This window comes from Glycine max, chromosome 6, assembly GCF_000004515.6.
Source record: "Glycine max cultivar Williams 82 chromosome 6, Glycine_max_v4.0, whole genome shotgun sequence".
Taxonomy (NCBI): domain Eukaryota; kingdom Viridiplantae; phylum Streptophyta; class Magnoliopsida; order Fabales; family Fabaceae; genus Glycine; species Glycine max.
In genome coordinates this window covers 19508423-19527442 of record NC_038242.2, presented here as the reverse complement: position 1 = coordinate 19527442, position 19020 = coordinate 19508423, and the positions used below count along the sequence as shown (strand labels likewise).

The 19020-nt window shown below is 35.1% G+C and overlaps 1 protein-coding gene across 4 annotated transcripts; it reads left to right on the top strand.

The window, feature by feature from the left end:
- Positions 1–18055, top strand: LOC100819522 (uncharacterized ATP-dependent helicase YprA). 4 transcript variants are annotated; one of them, XR_414787.4, is made up of 29 exons: positions 5–258; positions 502–1212; positions 1485–1590; positions 1696–1793; positions 2537–2692; positions 3037–3105; positions 3342–3464; positions 3551–3700; positions 3829–3960; positions 4040–4119; positions 4225–4319; positions 4411–4478; positions 4682–4783; positions 4883–4956; positions 5790–5897; positions 6080–6155; positions 6369–6505; positions 6620–6779; positions 6873–7049; positions 7190–7306; positions 7421–7576; positions 7890–8057; positions 8158–8270; positions 11224–11347; positions 11557–11652; positions 11826–11888; positions 11970–12063; positions 15619–15768; positions 17489–18055. XR_414787.4 is itself a non-coding variant. In XM_006581967.4 (27 exons), the coding sequence occupies exons 1-27, from the start codon at positions 94–96 to the stop codon at positions 11991–11993; spliced, it is 3648 nt and encodes a 1215-aa protein (XP_006582030.1). In that variant the 5' UTR covers positions 5–93; the 3' UTR covers positions 11994–12249. The 4 variants fall into 4 exon arrangements, 1 of the variants encoding a protein (XP_006582030.1); XR_414785.4 differs by lacking the exon at positions 15619–15768 and having other exon boundaries at positions 6–258; XM_006581967.4 differs by lacking the exons at positions 15619–15768; positions 17489–18055 and having other exon boundaries at positions 11970–12249.
- The last annotated feature ends 965 nt before the right edge of the window (positions 18056–19020 follow it).

Sequence of the window (19020 nt, the reverse complement as noted above, 5' to 3'; positions counted from 1 at the left end):
TAAGTTTCCGCTTCCCATGGTAAACAAAAACGGCACAAAGCGAGCGACAACACAACACAACACAAGTTCCCGCGTAGTGAGAAGAGAAGGACGATGACAGAGAACAACGAGAATGCTGAAATCCAAATCCGTGCCCTAACCGGCGAATCCATCATTCTTCCCATCACTCCCACCACAACCGTCCAACACCTCAAGCTTCTCCTCAACCGCTCTTTCCCTCCGGCCACCACCTCCCCCAATTTCCACCTCTTTTTCAAGGCACACTTTCATTTTTTTTTCTTCTTCTTTTTTTCTTTTTTATTTATAGGAATGGAAGATAATGTCTGAGAGTTTAGAATAACTAAACGATCTTGTTCAACCAATTGAGTTAGACGGGCTTTGATATTCTTCTTCTTCTTCTTCTTCTTCTTTTTTTTTACATGCAATGACATTTTTTATTTTACCACCAATTCGATAAATAACGTCATTTACTAACTAACACATTCTCATTACTGATTTCAGGGAGACAAATTGCGATTGCAGACTCAAATCGGCTCTTTCCCCATCCAACACGGCGAGTTTCTTGTCCTCGTTCCCTTTGCCAAGAAGGAAAAGGAACCTTCTCGAACCCACGAATCGGACACGGTTTCGAATGTTCCAACCTCTACTACTCTCGCGGACTCCACGTGGTCCACCATAAAGGAGGATTTGTCACTTTTACACGACGACGACACCACTGAGAACTGCGACAATGCCTCTAATTCCGAGTCAAAAAAAGAGGAAATGTTGCAGACACAATCCATAGCGGGTTTGGGTTCTGAGAAGCAGATAGAGCTTCCATATCATCTCATATTAGACACATTGCAAGATAGTAGTGAGGGAGTTCTTGGAGAGCATAATTGCGAGGTCTTCGTGAAGGTTTTGGAGTCTGTGAATTGCTTATCGGACCTGCCTCTCGGACACTGCAAGTTGTTGAAACAAGCTTGTGAAAAAAGAGGTGGTGGTGGTGGCTTGAGAAAACGTGTCAGTGATGCTGCTATGTGTATTTGTTCACCGTGGTTGAAGATAGTCGTGAAGGCGTTTGCATTTGTGAACATTTTTTCCACGTTTCTTTATTTGCAGCGTAGGGAATTGACCTTAGTTCTGCTGGAAGAGGCGCTTAGCGAGCTTGCGAAGTTTGGGGTTAAACTTGGCCTTGATGACATAAAGCTTCTTTCGCTACTTTGTCCTCATGTAAATTGATTGGTTTTGTTTTTCATTTTCATTTTTGTGGTGGCATTTTGTTGTTTTATACATGCTTGTTCCCTTTTGATTCATGTTGTGAGGTATGATGGTATGTCTATTATGTGCTAACAATGAGGTTGTAGGAATGGGGATTGTTCCTTGAAGTAGTTATTCCACGTTGAATGCATTCATTCTTTTTGTTATACTTTGTCTGCAGTGGTGAAATGTTGATAGTGTATTTCATTTTCCTGCTCTAAATTGTGGATTGAATCCCTTTGCAGCTGGTATGTTTTGGAGATGAAGTAGAAAAGACAAACTTTGGTGATGTCATTGTTGTTAACAATGCAACTGGCAATGATGATCAAGTTGAAGACAATCCTAAAAGAGGTATATTGAAGATGTTGGCTATTGTTTTGTCACGCTTATATTTACTAATATTTGTTTTCATCAGGAGAGTTTTTTCTATTTTGTTTGACATGTCTTGTTTAATAGTGCGCAAGTGGTTGTATGTTTCAAAGATTGTCAGTACATTGAAGAGAAGGGATAGCTCTTTCAGAAAAAGTTTAGGATGGGCTTTTGAGCAGCTTCCGGTATGTTTTTGTTACATTAACCTGCATGAATGATCCATTGTGGACCCATTTATGTTTGACAGATAAACAATTACTCCTGAACCAAACTTGATTGTACTAGTATCATAGAATTTGCATTGTATCTTATACATCCATATGCCTGAACTTCGACTGATATTTCACTTAATAGTGTGGAATTTTTTGTTCACATTCTAAATTCACAAATTTCACTAGCAAATAGTTGGCTTTTTATAGTAGGGCATTGTGTTTGGATTATGTCTGTATGCTGTTAATTCATAAAATCCAAGTTATTAGGTAGGCAAAACACGCAACTTTCTTTGCTGAAGGAACTGATGCAGAAAAAAGATGGTAGACAGTTACTAAAGTGATAGAATTTGGGAAGTAGGATAGATTGAAGTGGAACAATAATACGAGGGTTCTAATGTTTAGAAACCTTTCGAGTTTGAAATTGTAATACGATGACTAAAGATGATAATAAAGGTTTTTAGGATTGTTTATACTAGATTTGTACACATTTACTCACCTGGCCCAATGTTTCAGAGTCTATAAATCTCAATTCTAAACCTAATTGAAAACTCACATGCTATTGCTAGTCGTGTGACCACTGACTTGATAAAGCACTTTAAAGTCAAAATAAAACCTACTAAGAAAATCATAAAAGAACATTTTTAAATTGCTCCTGCATTAGGAACAGTGTATCAGTAATATTAGAGATGCTGACTAATGTGCATTCTTATTTGCAGTTTGAATTTGGAGATGAGATGACTGTGGGAATTTCCTTGGAAGAGCTGCTTGCAGCTGTCAAGGACCGTGATTTTGTAGGAAAAGAAGACAAATTAAAACGTGTAAAGAGAAGCAAAACTACCTCAAAACCTGGCTTAAACAATATTGGGTGTCATGTATGCATTCATTTATGTTACATTTTTATTTTAAACTTTTAGTCTTCTGTGTACAGCCAAAGTTTATCTGATGCAAGGAGATAATGAAAGAAAGCATTAGAGGAAAATAAAATGTCTGTTTTTTTATGTCCAAATAAGAAGCTTTACTATTTAAAAGGTTTAATCGGGGTGTTTGTTTCTGAAATTTCCAACAGAAATTTGGTTTGATGTTTAAAGAAATGGTTGTGAGAAATTATTGCATGTTGAAATATATTGATTAAGGAGGTGTGTACATATTGCTGAAATTCTACTATTAAGGTAGACCATATTGCATTACTTTATATCACTTGTTCTTGGCTTGGCAGGATACAAAGACATTACTGGCTGTGGACATGGTTGATCATCTTAAGAAAGGAATTGGATCTGAAGGACAGGTCTTTTCTATTTTATAGCGATAGTTTTTTGGGCTTTTGGAATATAACATGAAATCTTCAATTCACCATGATTTGCTGGATGACAATAATGCATTGTCAACTATGCACAACCAATAATGTTTTTATAGACAAAATTAATGTTCTTTTTTAACTCATAAATGTGTATCAGGGAATGTCTTGCTCTTTTAGTACCAAATGCTACATTAGCTACATTAAGAAGGTTTTGGTGAATGCAGATTGTGCATATTGAAGACATATGTGCCAGAAAAGCAATTTACAGTGAGATCCCAATTGAACTATCAGAGAAAATGAGATCTGTGCTGAAGTGTATTGGAGTTTCCAAATTTTACAGTCACCAGGTACAACGTGAATATGTGGAAATGGTGTCTTCCAAGCTAATAGTTTCTCACTCAATCAAATATTTTCTGCTGCTTGGTTCACATAGGCAGAGTCTATACAAGCTTCCCTTCATGGCAAAAATGTTGCTGTGGCTACAATGACATCTAGTGGCAAATCCCTTTGCTATAACCTACCAGTTCTAGAAGTGTTGTCCAATAATTCTTCTTCATCTGCTCTGTACATATTTCCCACAAAGGTTTGTTGTAGTTTATCATTTAATTTCTCAATTCTAAAATCTAAATGCCTCCAGATAATCATAATATTTCTTTCTTTTTTTGGTGGGGATTGTCGTAATTAGATAGCTAAAATATTTCATGAATGCAGGCATTGGCTCAAGATCAACTAAGAGCTTTGTTACACATGACAAAAGGATTAGATATTGACTTAAATATTGGAATATATGATGGGGACACTTCTCACAATGAGAGGATGTGGCTACGTGATAATTCTAGATTGGTAATTTATTAACTAATTTTTCCTTTAGACCAAATAGATTCCAGTGAAATGTGCTTCATTTTATATTATGCTGCTGCAGTTGATCACAAATCCAGATATGTTACACATATCAATCTTGCCCCACCATCAACAATTTTGTCGGATTTTATCAAACCTAAGGTAGTTATATGGAGTATTTGATCAACCATATTGATTTGGTATTTATATGGAATATTGCATAATGGATTCTTATTGTGTTGAGGTTTACTCTATCTTAACCAATAGGTTTGTGGTAATTGATGAAACTCATACTTACAAGGGAGCATTTGGATGTCACACTGCACTTATATTGAGGAGGCTAAAACGACTCTGTTCACATGGTTTGTGGAGCTTCAGGAAACATTTCCATATAAAGTTTTCTATTTAAATTTTAAATGGAAATATGAATCCACAATTTGCTTCTACCTGCAGTATATGGATCTGTTCCTTCTTTTGTTTTTTCTACTGCAACTTCTGCAAATCCTCGGCAGCATTCTATGGTAAATAATTTTTCGAAGTAGTCACTTTTTTATACACTTGGTATTACATTTTCTTACCATGCTGTTAGTCACATACGTACCTGACTTTTAATGCATGCATGTTTTATTTTGTCTTTTGTTAGAATTATAAGTTTATTTGGTATTCTTCTCAGAATCGCTATACTTCCATACTCAGATTAAGCAGTGAATTGTCTGTGTCCTAGGAACTTGCAAATTTATCTACTCTGGAGCTATTTCAGAATGATGGAAGTCCATCTACAAGGAAACTTTTTGTCCTTTGGAATCCTGCTTTGCGTCCAAAAGCTGTCAGTTGAAATTTTAATGTATTTGTAAAGTTATATAGCTTTTATTTTCTTAACTAAAGACATTTTTACTAGCTAAATTCTCTTGCTACATAACCACAGATCATTAAAAAGACTCAGTTTTCTAAGAGTACTGATGAGCTGGCAGATGAAAGTGCAAATTTTGTTCGCTCAAGGTGATGATCCCCATATGTATGGAAAAAACTTTGCAACTATTGATTTTGATTCATGCATTCTTATGCTAAGTTACCTGCATGCTTTAATCACTGGAATGTAGTTTCAGCTTGAATAATGTGTGGTACTGATCAATTTCTCCAAAAGCTCAAGTTATTATATGGATTCCTGAGAATGATTTTATACCTTTTATATTCTACCTCATGCAAGAGCCATTTTGGCTTAAAGCATGGTCCATACATATGGTCTATTTGACCTTGGGCTGATATTCAATTTAATTATGAAAATTGAAGAATGAGGCAGCAAGGCTTTGTCTTCTAACCACTTTATCTTAGATTCCAGTACCATGTTAAACATCAATTTTCCTAAAAGCTTAAGCTGTTATGTGAAAGCATAGGAATTGTTTTATATCTAACTAGAAAAAGAAACATGGGCTAGGAATGGAGGAGAGAGCAATTGTTTGCTGGTAGAATTTTTTTTTTTTTGGAACCCGACACTTGTCCATACCCTGGACAGGTTTAATATTTTCATACACGTAAAAAAGGAATCAATGTTTTTCTAACTATTAACTTTCATGTTGGTGGACGAAGCGTCTTTGAGATTTTTTAAAACAGTTTATTTAAATTTATAACAGTAAACAATTAGAGTTCTATATAATTTACAATTTTCTCCATATTAGAATTAATGCATACCACCAAATCAACTTAACATGCTGGGTAAAAATGAAAATGTTGAATGCTTAATATATTTATGAATTGTAAACATTTAGGGTTTTTAGTATTCTAAAGTATCTTTAGTTTTAATGACTTTGTGTGTCCTATTGTTATTTTTGCAGCCCGATTGTGGATGTTTCACGCCTTTTTGCAGAAATGGTTCAGCATGGTCTTCGCTGTATTGCATTTTGTAAATCACGGAAACTTTGTGAGCTTGTTTTATCCTATGCGTATGTAAAATCAATTTCATGTACTTGTGTAGTTTAGTAGAATCAATATTGTGATAGGATGATTTACTTTTCTTAGATTCTGTTCTTGTTATATGATATCCATTTTGGGATTTAAGTTTATGGTTATTTAGTGGTTTAAAAGGAAGATGTCATGCAATTTGAATTGCTGTAAAATAAAACAGACGCGAGATTCTTCATGAGACAGCCCCGCATCTGGTGGATTCCATATGTGCATATCGTGGTGGCTACATTGCAGAGGTACTTCTTTTATCAGATTCTATGTTAGCCTTAGTTCAATACACACACACACTAATGAAGTTTTGTAGAAAAGTAATGAACCTCCATGTAAATTAGATTCTTGTTTTGACCATATATCATTTCAATCCATTGGTAGGGCTAACTCTTTTGGTTTGATTAATGTGTTACTCATTGGTTCTCCGAGACTAAATGCTGGTTGTTTCACATTGACAGGAAAGAAGAAAAATAGAGAGTTCATTTTTTGGTGGTAAAATATGTGGTGTTGCTGCAACTAATGCTCTTGAGTTGGGCATTGATGTTGGAGAAATTGATGCCACTCTGCATCTAGGATTTCCTGGTAATATTGCAAGGTATTTTCCCAGTTGCTTTAATATCCATGGCTTATTAAACGTTTTTAATAGCTTTGTATCTGTGGAATTATCCAATTTCCTTTCTACTTTCTTTTAAATCATTTATCCTTTTAGCTTGTGGCAACAAGCTGGTAGAGGTGGGAGGAGAGATAGACCATCTCTTGCTGTCTATGTTGCATTTGGTGGGCCTCTTGATCAATACTTCATGAAAAATCCCAAGAAACTCTTTGAAAGACCAATTGAATGTTGCCATGTTGATTCCCAAAACAAGCAGGTTCTTAACTTTGACCTATTCTTGTTCAAGATTATCTATTTTGAGTTTGAACAAATGGAAGGGGTTATGCTAATTATGACAGATTTTGTTCAGGTTCTTGAACAACATTTGGTCTGCGCAGCTCATGAACACCCTTTGAGTGTGAACTATGATGAGCAATATTTTGGTCCTTGCTTGGAGAGTGTCATAATTTCTCTAAAAGCTAGAGGATACTTGAGTTCTGTTCTATCATCTGATTCTTCTAGAATATGGAACTACATTGGTCCAGAGGTATATGTGATTTTTGAAAAAAAATAGGTTTCATGTCTGTCTGTTCTAATTGACTTTTCTTTATTGAGCTCTATAAAATATTTGGAGATTGCAAGATTATCATTTTTTCTTGTTTACTCATGGTGCTTTCTATGTTCCAGAAATTACCCTCACACGCAGTCAATATCCGAGCAATTGAAACTTTAAGATATAGTGTCATAGATCAGAAAAAAAATGAAGTTCTTGAAGAGATAGAGGAAAGCAAGGCATTCTTTCAGGTTGTGACTTCTTGTTATTGATATATGTGAAAAATAGATTTTGCTTACTAGATAAGGGTAATTTGGCTTCTGTTTCTTATTCCTATCTCATAAAGTGTATTTAACTTGATTCAGGTATATGAAGGTGCTGTGTATATGTACCAGGGGAAAACCTATTTGGTTGAAAAATTAGATCTATCTAACAAAACTGCTTTCTGCAAAGAGGCTGATCTAAAGTATTATACAAAGACTCGAGATTACACTGATATTCATGTCATTGGGGGTAATATTGTATGTAATCTCCTGCTACCCTGAGATCATTTGGATTATCTTTATAAGTTTTATAGCATATAACTATAGTTAAAAATTGGACATTATTGATTCTTGTTCTTTAGACTTGCGCAAGATCGTGTACACAGATCCTTTGGAAAAGTATGATTTATTGTTAACTTCTTGCTATGGCCTGACCACCTGAATGTCAGTAATGTAAAGATCTACAAACTTAATATATTGCATAAATCATTTAGAATTGTATGTAGTTTACATAATTTCATAAACTAGGAATAGGTAGGTCTTTCAAAGCTCACATGTCTGCTATTGCCAGGCTTATCCAGTCAAGGTAGAAACCAACATGTTTCCAAAAACAAATGCCCGGGTTGATGTATGCAAAGTAACAACTACTTGGTTTGGCTTTTATCGTATTTGGAGAGGAAGCAATCAAATCTTTGATGCCGTTGATCTCGCACTTCCTCAATACTCATATGAGTCACAGGTAATTTGAGCACTTTAAGGATTTTTTTAATGACCTTTAATTATTCTTATGTGGCATCTATGTTTGTTCTGACATCAATGTGTTCTATGCATCTGTGTAGGCAGTTTGGGTTCCTGTGCCACAGTCAATAAAAGAAGCAGTAAGCAAGCAAAATTATGATTTCCGTGGAGGTCTGCATGCTGCTTCACATGCAATTTTACATGTAGTGCCTTTGTAAGTTTCTAGTGATATCAGCATGGTATATACAAAAGTCTTATTTTTTCCATCCAAGTTCTGTGTACTGTTGCTCATAAACTTTGTTTTTGACGTGGCTGCATATTCTGAGCTCTTTTTAATTGTTTTTTCTTTAAATGTCCTCCATTTGCCATTTTCCTTCTCACCCATTCCCATTATTGTTATTAACAATATTATCATTGCTAGAGTCAGTTATACTAAGTCTCCTGGGTTTATTCATTTATTGTCCTCAATTACAGTCAGCTCATCTCTTTTTCATAAAATACAATGATCTCCCTTATCTCTATTTTTCACCTGTATGTAAAGCTACAATGAGGGTTTACCTATTGACAATTCTAAACTAGGTGTATGACAAGCAAGGGAGTTTAATGTAATTTTAGCAAACGTCAACATTGTTTGGTTGTTAGGAACCAAGAATTGAAATGAGGAAGAAAATAAAAGATTTTATTGACTAGTACGAAAATAATAGAAAATTGGAGAGAAAAATCTCCCCCAAGGGTTTCCCACTTTCCCCTTCACAAAGGATTTCTCCTTTCACAAAGAACTAATGCTCAATCTACAAATGATAAGATCCCCTTCTCTCCTATCCTTCTTCCTCTATTTATATCTAATAAACCCATCTAACTAACTAACTAACTCATTAGTAGTCTAACTATATTAACTAACTCTTCCTTCTCCTTATATCCTAACAATACACCCCTCCTAAAAATCAACCTTGTCCTCAAGGTTGGAATCTGAAAACTGGAATTGCACACTGAAACTTCCTACAGTTTTGTCTGATTGCTGGAAGACAACTGCACCCCTTGTAGCTTAACTGGGAAAGACCCACTGCCCTTGCTTGCAAACTGAAGTCTGGTGGCTTCAGTGGTGGGAGGGATAAGGGTTGGACTCCATATAACTTTAATCAGCTTGACTGGCTCAGTACATTCCTTCTGCCTTAGTTCCATGGCTAAGTTGTCAGCCATAGATGCAACAAAATTTAATGCTAAAGGCTCACCCAACAAGTTGACATTCCAAGATTCCAGCACCATTGTTGTTCCAACCACCTTCATGAATGATTTTTGTTTCACCATAACAATCTTTTTATGGAAATCTGAATCTTGAAAACAATGTGGCTTGGTTGAATCACCAGCTTCGACTTCCTTCTTGATCAAATCTGTAATTGGGTTATCAAGAAAATCGTCTTCGCAGCCCACATTCGTCACTCCATTTTCCTTGTGCTTCTCCCTCTTTATTGATGGATCAACTTCTTCATCCATAACCTTTTCAATCTTTTTTTCTCTTGCTAATTTTGCTTCATCATTTTTGGTTTCTTCTCCACCACAAAGGGTGTGGTTCTTGATTACTGAACCTTCTTTACTTCTGTTTTCTAATTTCAAGAACTGCAACGGGTCGCTGTCACACTCAAAACTGCTACCCTTCAAATCAGTTCCCCCGTCTATGCTTCTATCAAAACTGGGTAGTTCCACCTTTCTTACCCAAAAACTAGCCTTTGCTTCACTGAATTCTGACCCTCTTCCCTCCATGCTATTTTTTTCTTGTTGAGAGGCATGAGAATCAACTTCTTCATTCAATATCTTGCGCAACATGTGTTTCAACTCTGAAATATTGGTCCTCTCTTTCAAGAACTCTATGGAAGTCTCCCATTTTTTGATGTGGGTTTCTGTCTCAGTTTGCTTTTCTTGCTTCAAGATACTCAATCTTTTGAAGACGTGGCTACCATAGCGATCTCCGAATCTTTTGATAAAAGCTGTGGAAAATGACTCCCAATCTGAATCTAGGTTGCTTTGGCTCCAAATGTAGAACCAATGTGTCGTAGCACCCTCCATGCTCATGGATGCATATTGCAGCTTATGGAACAAAGGAATTTCTTGTACCTCAAAGAATTTTTCAGCCCTAGCAATCCAACCAATTAATTGGGTCTGCCCCCATGAACGCTGACTGCTCCACCTTCTTAGCCCAAATTTGCGCTTCCTCCATCTCTAACACGTGCTTTCCCTCGAAGATCCAGCAGGTCGTACCAATTTGTTAAGAACCAAGAATTGAAATGAGGAAGAAAATAAAAGATTTTATTGACTAGTAAGAAAATAACAGAAAATAGAAGAGAAAACTCTCCTCCAAGGGTTTCCCCTTCACAAAGGATTTCTCCTTTCACAAAGAGCTAATGCTCAATCTACAAATGATAAGATCCCCCTCTCTCCTATCCTTCTTCCTCTATTTATATCTAATTAACCCCTCTCTCCTATCCTTCTTCCTCTATTTATATCTAATTAACCCCTCTAACTAACTAACTAACTCATTAGTAGTCTAACTATATTAACTAACTCTTCCTTCTCCTTATATCCTACCATTGTTGTAGTAATGTTATTGCAGCAGATATATACGTTTTGGTAAAAGTTCTCCACAAAAGCTTTTATTCTTTTGAAATCTGCATGTAAATATACTGTTGGCATTAGGAGTTTTTATCATTTGAATGTGAGTTCATCCTAGCAAGATGTTGGTTGCTCATTAATTTCCTGTTGGTACTTGGTACCCTAGAGGTCAAATATGATTATGGCATTTCTGTTTGAGTATGATTATAAAAGATAATAATTATAAAGTTGATTGTCAGTGTGTATTCAGATGCTTCCTTTTATGATTTGTTTATTCATGTTTTTAAAGTAAGGAATGTGGCTGTGAATTTCTCTTCATTGAGATGTCGTAGTTTACAAATCATACTTTTTCTGCACTCTGGACCCTGTATTGGGTAAAGTTAACAATGGAAGTGAAAATTTCCTAGTTTGGCAGTACCTACTAGTCTACTACATTCTGTCTTGCTAAATGAGTGGGCGTTTAGAAGACATTATACTACTACATGATACTGTTGTTCTTTCTCATCATGTGTAATTCCTATTAATTTTATGTCTATATATTATGATGCATATGCTTGCAGACATATCACGTGCAACTTGTCTGACTTGGCTCCTGAGTGTCCAAACCCTCATGATAGCCGATATTACCCTGAAAGAATTCTAATATATGATCAACATCATGGAGGGTGTGGAATTTCAGTACAGGTAAATAACTTGACCAGTCTAGCTATTTAGATGATATTTTGCTTGCTTTATATTTTCGTTAATACTTGTCTGATGCTTTTGTACATTTGGATGTTAAATTAACCCGTTATAATAGATTTTAGTCGTACTAGTTTCTGGTTTAACAATCTTCCTATGTGCCAATCGATGACCAGACTTTCACCTCATAATATTTTTGGAATCTTTGATAGGTTCAACCCTATTTCACGAAGTTCCTGGCAGCTGCACTAGAGCTTCTCAAATGTTGCTGCTGCTCAGCGGAAGTAGGTTGCCCTAATTGCGTTCAGGTCTGGATTGTTTTTATTTTTAAATTATTTTTTCCATTTTTTTTTTCAAATTGAACTTGCCAGCTATTTTTGGTTTAGAAGAAAATTAGTTGACAGTTGATTGGTGGTTTTATTTCTTTTAAATTGCATCCAAATTTGGTATCTAGTATTCATATAGCTTTTGCATGTTGTAGAGCTTTGCTTGCCATGAGTATAACGAGGTTTTACACAAGGATGCAGCCATCATGATCATCAAGGTGACTTGATTTCCTCATGATTTTTAGTGGATAATTGCCTTTCAAATTCCACTTTGATGACCAGTGAAGTTGTCCTTTCAGGGTATTCTGGATGCAGGGAACTAGTAATTCAAAGAATGTGCTTTGGTTATTCTTAAGGCAAGTTAGGGAAAAAGTCCTCTAAACAGTGAATAAGGTATTTACTCTTAAATTTAGAACCAATCTCACTTTAGAACTTGTTCTTATTATGTGTCTCCTTGGTGGTTAGTTAGGAGAACAGTTAAATGTACCTCACCATTTCTCAAATAAATAACATTGAGCGTGAAAATAATGTAGGAATTGATTGATATATTAAATAATAGCAAAGAACATGTTTGTATAATATTTTTTATTTTGTAGATAAAAATCATTTTTTAAGTAAAATAAAGTGTAATAAAGATTACATATTACATATTTTGTTAAAAATTAAAGATTACATATTTTGTTAAAAATTAAAATAAATAACATAAATAGAGTAATAATTAAAATAAAGTGTAGCATTAAAAAATTCCAAAAAATAATATAATAATTATGGGCCTTTTTCCTCATTTAAGAGAGGATAAAGAAGGAATTGTATTAAAATATTCGGGATAAAAATTGAAAAATACCGAGTAATAAACTAGACTAGATATTCCAAAAGCAGTTAGTACACCTTTTGTTGCTCATTTAAAGTTATTTGCAAAAATGTGACCACAAATAAAAGAGGAGGAGTTCACGTCTAAGTGTCTTACTCTAATGTAGTTGAAAGTTTGATGCATGACATGGTTTGTACTAGACTAGATATATTGCATATATTATGGGTGTTGTTAATCGTTATATGGTTAATCAAGTGAAAACACATTGGCGAAATCTGAAATGGATTCTTTGATACTTGAAGAGTTCAACTAAAGCATGACTGATCTTTGGCAGAGGAATAAATGAAGTTACTAGTCATGTTAATGGATTTTGTGACTCAGATTATGCATGTTATCTTTATCGTAGAAGGTCCTTGATTGGTCATATTTTCACACTTGGAGGTAGTGCTATAAGTTGACTTGCGACTTTACAGTCCACTATTGCCTTGTCAACTACATACGTAGCGTATATGGAAGCAAAAAGCTGGGAAAGAAGCTTTATAGCATAAAGATCACCAATAAACCTTTAAGCCATAAAGTTTCTTTCATCGCTTCTATAATTGACATATACTTTGCCGCTGTAGTTGACAACACAATAGTGGATTGTAAAATCGCATGCCAACTTATAACACTACCTCCAAGTGTGAAAATATAACCCGTCAAGGACATCATACGATCATGATAACTTAGTCTGTCCCAAAATCCATTAACATGACTAGTAACTATATTTATTCCTCTGCCAAATATTAGTTGTACTCCAGTCACTGCATGTGCAATATCTGGTCTTTAGTGCAAACCATGACATACATCAGACTTCCAATTGAATTAGAGTAAGACACTCAAGACATGAACTCCTCTTTTTATGTTTGTACTAACCACTTTTGGATTGTGCATGGCAAATTTCTCTAGAACTTTGTCATTATAACTCTTTTGAGATAAACATGACCTTCCAACTTTTTGATCTCGTATGATCACCATACCAAGGGTTCTTTTTGCTGGATCCAAATCCTTCATCTCAAATTCTCCACTTATGCGTGTCTTCACCTTGTTAATCTCAGTCAAATATTTACATGCAATTGGCATATCATCAACATAAAGAAGCAAGTAAATATAAGAATCTTGGGGCAATTTCTTATTATAAACACAACTATCATACTCACTTCTTAATACCCAATATCAATCGTAAACAAGTCAAATCGTTTATACCATTGCCTAGGTGACTACTTCAAGCCATACAAAGACTTCTTTTATAGACGCACATGGTCTTATTTTCCTGGTACATCAAACGCCTCTGATTGTTGCATATAAATTCTTTCCTCCAAACCACCATGGAGAAAGGTTGTCTTCAACTTCAAATCACCATCTTTCTTCTTGAATTTCCACTTGCAACCAACAATCTTTTGATCAGTTGGTTTCTCAACAAGCTCCCAAGTATGATTCTTATAGAGGGATTCAAGCTTTTCTTTGATGGAACCAATCCACTTGCAAGGCTTCTTCGCAATTAACTACTTCATGGAATGAACTGAGTTATTGTTTATCGATGCTCTCTACCATTTGGAGTGCAAAAGCGGACAAAATTCCTAGACCTCTGAAGTGGTCTAATAATTCTTCTTGGCCTATCTCTAACCAATATATACTCAGACTCTATTAATGTGGCCTCTTCATGTGTCTCCTCTTGTTCTTGTTTAAGAGCTTCAATTTGAAGCTCTACCTTTATGCTAGCACCATGAACTTCAACTTTATTATCATGGTCCCCATGTGTTCGTGTGTTAAGTATGGTTGTCTTGTCAATGGCCACATGTCTACTAATCAGGAGGTTTTATTCCTTGGGATCCTATAGCTTTTCTCTTTTAAACCATCTTGATAACCCAAAAATATGCATTTCTTGGCTCCAACTTCTCTTCACTATGAGCATAAGTTGGACAACCAAAAACATGCAAAATTGAATAATTTTTTAGGTTGACCATATTTTTTCAGGAGTGCTGCAATTAATACCTGTAGAAGGAGATCTATTCACCAAATAACTAGTATTAACTGCCTCTGTCCCAATACTACTTGGGCAAGCCTGCATTTGACAACAATGTCGTGTTCATTCGTTCTGCCACTCCATTTTGTTGTGGTGTATGTCTTACAGTTCCATGGCAATTTATTCCTTCATGTGACCAGAAGTCATTGAACTCCCTATTAAAAAACTCTAACCCATTATGTCTCGAGTTGTTTGACCTATTTCATCTGTTTCTCCACTAGAAATTTCCATCGCTTGAATTTGAGAAATACATCACTCTTCTATTCTAAAACCTATGTCCAAACTTTTTGTGAATAATCATCAATGAAAGTTAACATGTACTTTGCTCCACCATGAGAAGAAACATTTGACAAACCCACATGTCTGAATGGATATAATCAAGAGTCCCTCGTGTTCTTTGAACCCCAGTGCTAAATTTTACTCTACATTGTTTTCCCTAAACAAAATGCTCACAAAAAATATAGCCTCCCAGTTCGATGTCCAAGTCTCTCTTGCAATGCTCATTCATCCTACATTTATTAGACCTAACCTCTTATGCCACAAACGAGTTTGGTCAAGATTTGAAATAGAAGAAACTGCAACTGCTATTATGATTGTGTTGCCTTGTAAGATATATAGTCCATTTTTCAACTGTCTCAACTATCAAGGCACCTCTAGAAATTCTCAAGACTCCACCTTCACCTTGATATGTACCACCAAGAGTCTAAAGTGCTTAATGAAATTAAATTCTTGCAGAATTTAGGAGAGGTTAGTGTTCTTACAGTACCATCAATCTCTTAATTTGCATTGTACCTTCAGCAACTATGCTACAAGCACCATCATTCTCCATCAAAACTTTACCACCCTCAATCTATTGGAACTTGACTAACCAATCTCTGTTAGGCATCATGGGGAAGGTATGCGCTGAATCTAGAACTTAGTAACATACCTCACATCGGTTAATGTTCTTACAATACCATCAACCTCTTAATTTGCATTGTACCTTTAGCAACTATGCTTAAAGCACTGTCATTCTCCATCAAAACTTTGTCACCGTCAATCTCTTGGAACTTGACAAACCAATCTCTGTTAGGCATCATGTGGAAGGTATGCGCTGAATCTAGAATCCAGTCATCATCATTGACATTAGACTAAACAAAGAGAACATTTCCAACATCAGATTCTTCTAAAGCCACTACTGCTCCACCATACAATGAAGAATTTGCTTTGTCTTGAGCTCCAGGTAGTTTCTCTATTAGTGCCTTTCTCTCTGACAATTATGGCATTTGTTATTGTTCTTATGTTTGTTGCGCAATTTAGACACCTTTTTTGGACAGTTTTCTTCCCTTTTCTCAATTCTTCCTCTTACCATTAAACCCTCACCTAAGCTAGTACCACCACCATATAAATTGGTAATTGGCCTTTTCAGAACAAGTTGGTCCTCGTCATCCACCGCAACATCAATAGTTCTCAAACTAAGAACAATACGATTGAAATTATCTATATGTTTATGAATTGATTCACCTTCATGCATTTGCATGGTATATAATTTTTTCAACAGAGATAGTTATGGAGAGACTTTGTCATGCATCAACTTTCAAGATTTGCCCAAAGCTTGTCGACAATATTTTCTCTAGAGGCTTCTTCTAAAACTTCATCACCAAGCGATATAATAAAAATAAATTATATTACAATCGATCCAAATTAATGAACTGAAATATAAAATATAAAATTAACATAAAAGTAATATTGTTCGATATATATATTTTCTTTTCAATCAGTAGCATTTTTTCTCGCGTAGCCGCGCATTTTTATGTTGCATTTCTTAAATTAATTTTCAATTAATATTTTTTAAATTAGATATCAATAGGTCTGTAGATTTTACTTTGATAGTACATATCCTAATTTCTCATTGAACTATTTAAAATTCATTTTACTAAATTTTAAACTAAACCTAAACGGACGCAAGGGCCTCTTCCCAAACGACGAAGCTGGCCAGTATGACTAAGTTGGTTTGGTTCAACTTCTCTGTTGTAATTAACAAATATCAAAACTGTGTATGCGGAACATATGTTATTGAATTTGAAATAAGGAAGGGAAACACCACGTAGTTTATTAGAACAAAATTATTAAGAGTAATTTGGATGTGGAAACACTCCAGCACCACGCCTCGTGTGAATGCAAGTAGATCTAATTGCATAACTAATTTGTTTAAGTATTAACTAATTAATTTCGTATTCTCCCGTGTAAATCGTTTGATTAACATAATTTTTTATTCAGGTTTTGATTAACATCTAATCTCAAATTAATTTTTAAATCATTTAAATTAAAAATGGAAATATTTAATTATTTATTTATGTTAATATATCCTTGGTTTAACAAAATACAAGTGTTATTATAAAGCATCGTAAGAAGAATATATTAATTTTTTATGTTAGTAAAATTCTTAATTTATATGATATATTATAAAAATGTTACTCATAAAGATTAAATTCACAATATAAACATAACAGATCTGTATTAATAATATAATATATCATATCATATTAATAGAGGAATCTTTCCGTTTCATGCAAGTTATCGTGCATTATAGCTGCGAATTATTATTATATTAACTGGCAAAGAGTAACTAGTATTGGTAGAGTGAGTAGTGAAGGTTGATAGTGAGCGGAGGGCAGATGGGTTGGGCTATAGATTTACATGGCGGTGCCGGAGAGATCCCCCTTTCACTGCCGGCGGAGTGCCATCGTGGACTAGTGAACAAAATGGTTGGTCATACTGGTGACTCGTAATAAGTGTTATCATATGTTATTTGTATATTAAAATCACATAACAATTATCTCATTTTCTTATCTTTTATTACTTATTTTGTGTTAAAACAATAGGACTTAGCCTCTTAAGAGTTTTTATTCTGAAGATATTAAGTTATTGATTTAGAGTAATTTTTGTTGTATTTTATGTAGAGTTGAGTTGTAACATAGACATGGAAGAGGATGAATGAACAGAACTGTCGTGCTCAACGCAACCTCCTCACTCAGCGAGTCAAAACCGCTCTGTCCAAGCTAGCCGCTTAGCGCAAGGAGTCACATTGGAAGACAATTGTCACGAGCAAAAGCGCATCCTGCGCTTATCGCATGACCACTTGCTCTAGCTGGACATGCGCGCTCAGCGCGAGAGTCAAGCTAAGCGCATAAGAGAGTACTGATAGGTCAATTAGTTGGTGCAACATATAAAAGAAAAGGAAACATATTTTGTTTCCTTATGCACAAAGGAACCAAAGGAAGCAGAGGAACAAGGAAATAGAGGAAAGCAAAAAGCCAAGGCAAGGGAAATCCTTTTCTGAAGCTCTGGCCGATCCATTTCAATCCATTTTTCTTCCATTTTCTCGCCTTTCATCCTACCTTTATTTTTTGTAAGTCTCTCATGACAATGAGAGGCTAAAATCACCCGTTGTTTGGAGCTCTGTAAACCAAACTCTCTGTGATGTAATGATTCTAAACTATTTGTTAATATAATGTTATTATTATTCATCCTTGTGCTTATTTACATACTTATGGTTTGATCATCCATCTTTATGTATTGTTTTAGGATATAAATATTGGGAAATGTTTATATGCTAAGAACTTGGGAAGGATATCTAAAGTGAATCATATCTAGGGATAAATTGGTTTTCTTTAGCCTGTTCATGCATCTTTGCTCTTAATGCAAATCATTTAGTAATCAATCACCAAGGGATTGAGAGCAATATTAAGTGGTTTAGGTTCTTTCACTCGAGGAATCTTGGTTAGAATAGACTAGTAGATGCGGATAATAACCATATTAATGTTAAGAAGAGAAAAATCCATTAAGATTACATCAAGAGGAGTTCTGGCAAGCAGAGCCCCCAACACGTTCCTTAAATCACCACAACATCATTTCATAACTTCGAGCGTTTGTTTTCTCAACCTTCATGTTCCTTGCTTTGTAGTTAATTCCTTTTATTTATACTTGTAGTTAATCAATGAACAAGATTCGATTTGAGTCACTAATTGCTTAATCATCACACACACACACACAACTCTGAGTACAAACACAATCTCTATGAAATACGATATTTGGTCTTACCGTTTTATACTAATTGTGTAACATGGTACGCTTGCTAAGGAGACAACAAGTTTTTGGATTCGTTGTCGTGGATTGTGTTCCTTGAACTCGATAATTAAATATATATGATTTTAACCAATTATTCTTTATTCTTTGATTCTTTGTATTTAATCTTTTAATACATATTAGATTCTTTAACTTGATAACCTCTTCTCGAGTTTTTTTTGCCTTCTTGTATGTGAGGTAAGGCTTCTGAGGTGAACCTTGTTCCACTAGACCTGGAAATTGAGACAACCTATAGGAAGAACAACACCTTAAGAAGGAGGAGAAAATAGCTAGAAAAGCAGGCAAATAAAAAAGATAGAGAAATCTCATCCTCTATTGCATCCTCGCCATTTCCACGTGATTTGGA

Excerpts from the sequence above, each read along its gene's own strand:
- LOC100819522 (XM_006581967.4), top strand. The coding sequence starts at position 94 with ATGACAGAGAACAACGAGAATGCTGAAATCCAAATCCGTGCCCTAACC. Across the intron at positions 11,653-11,825 it reads GTTGCCCTAATTGCGTTCAG|AGCTTTGCTTGCCATGAGTA; the intron begins GTCTGGATTGTT and ends TGCATGTTGTAG. Across the intron at positions 11,889-11,969 it reads CAGCCATCATGATCATCAAG|GGTATTCTGGATGCAGGGAA; the intron begins GTGACTTGATTT and ends TTGTCCTTTCAG.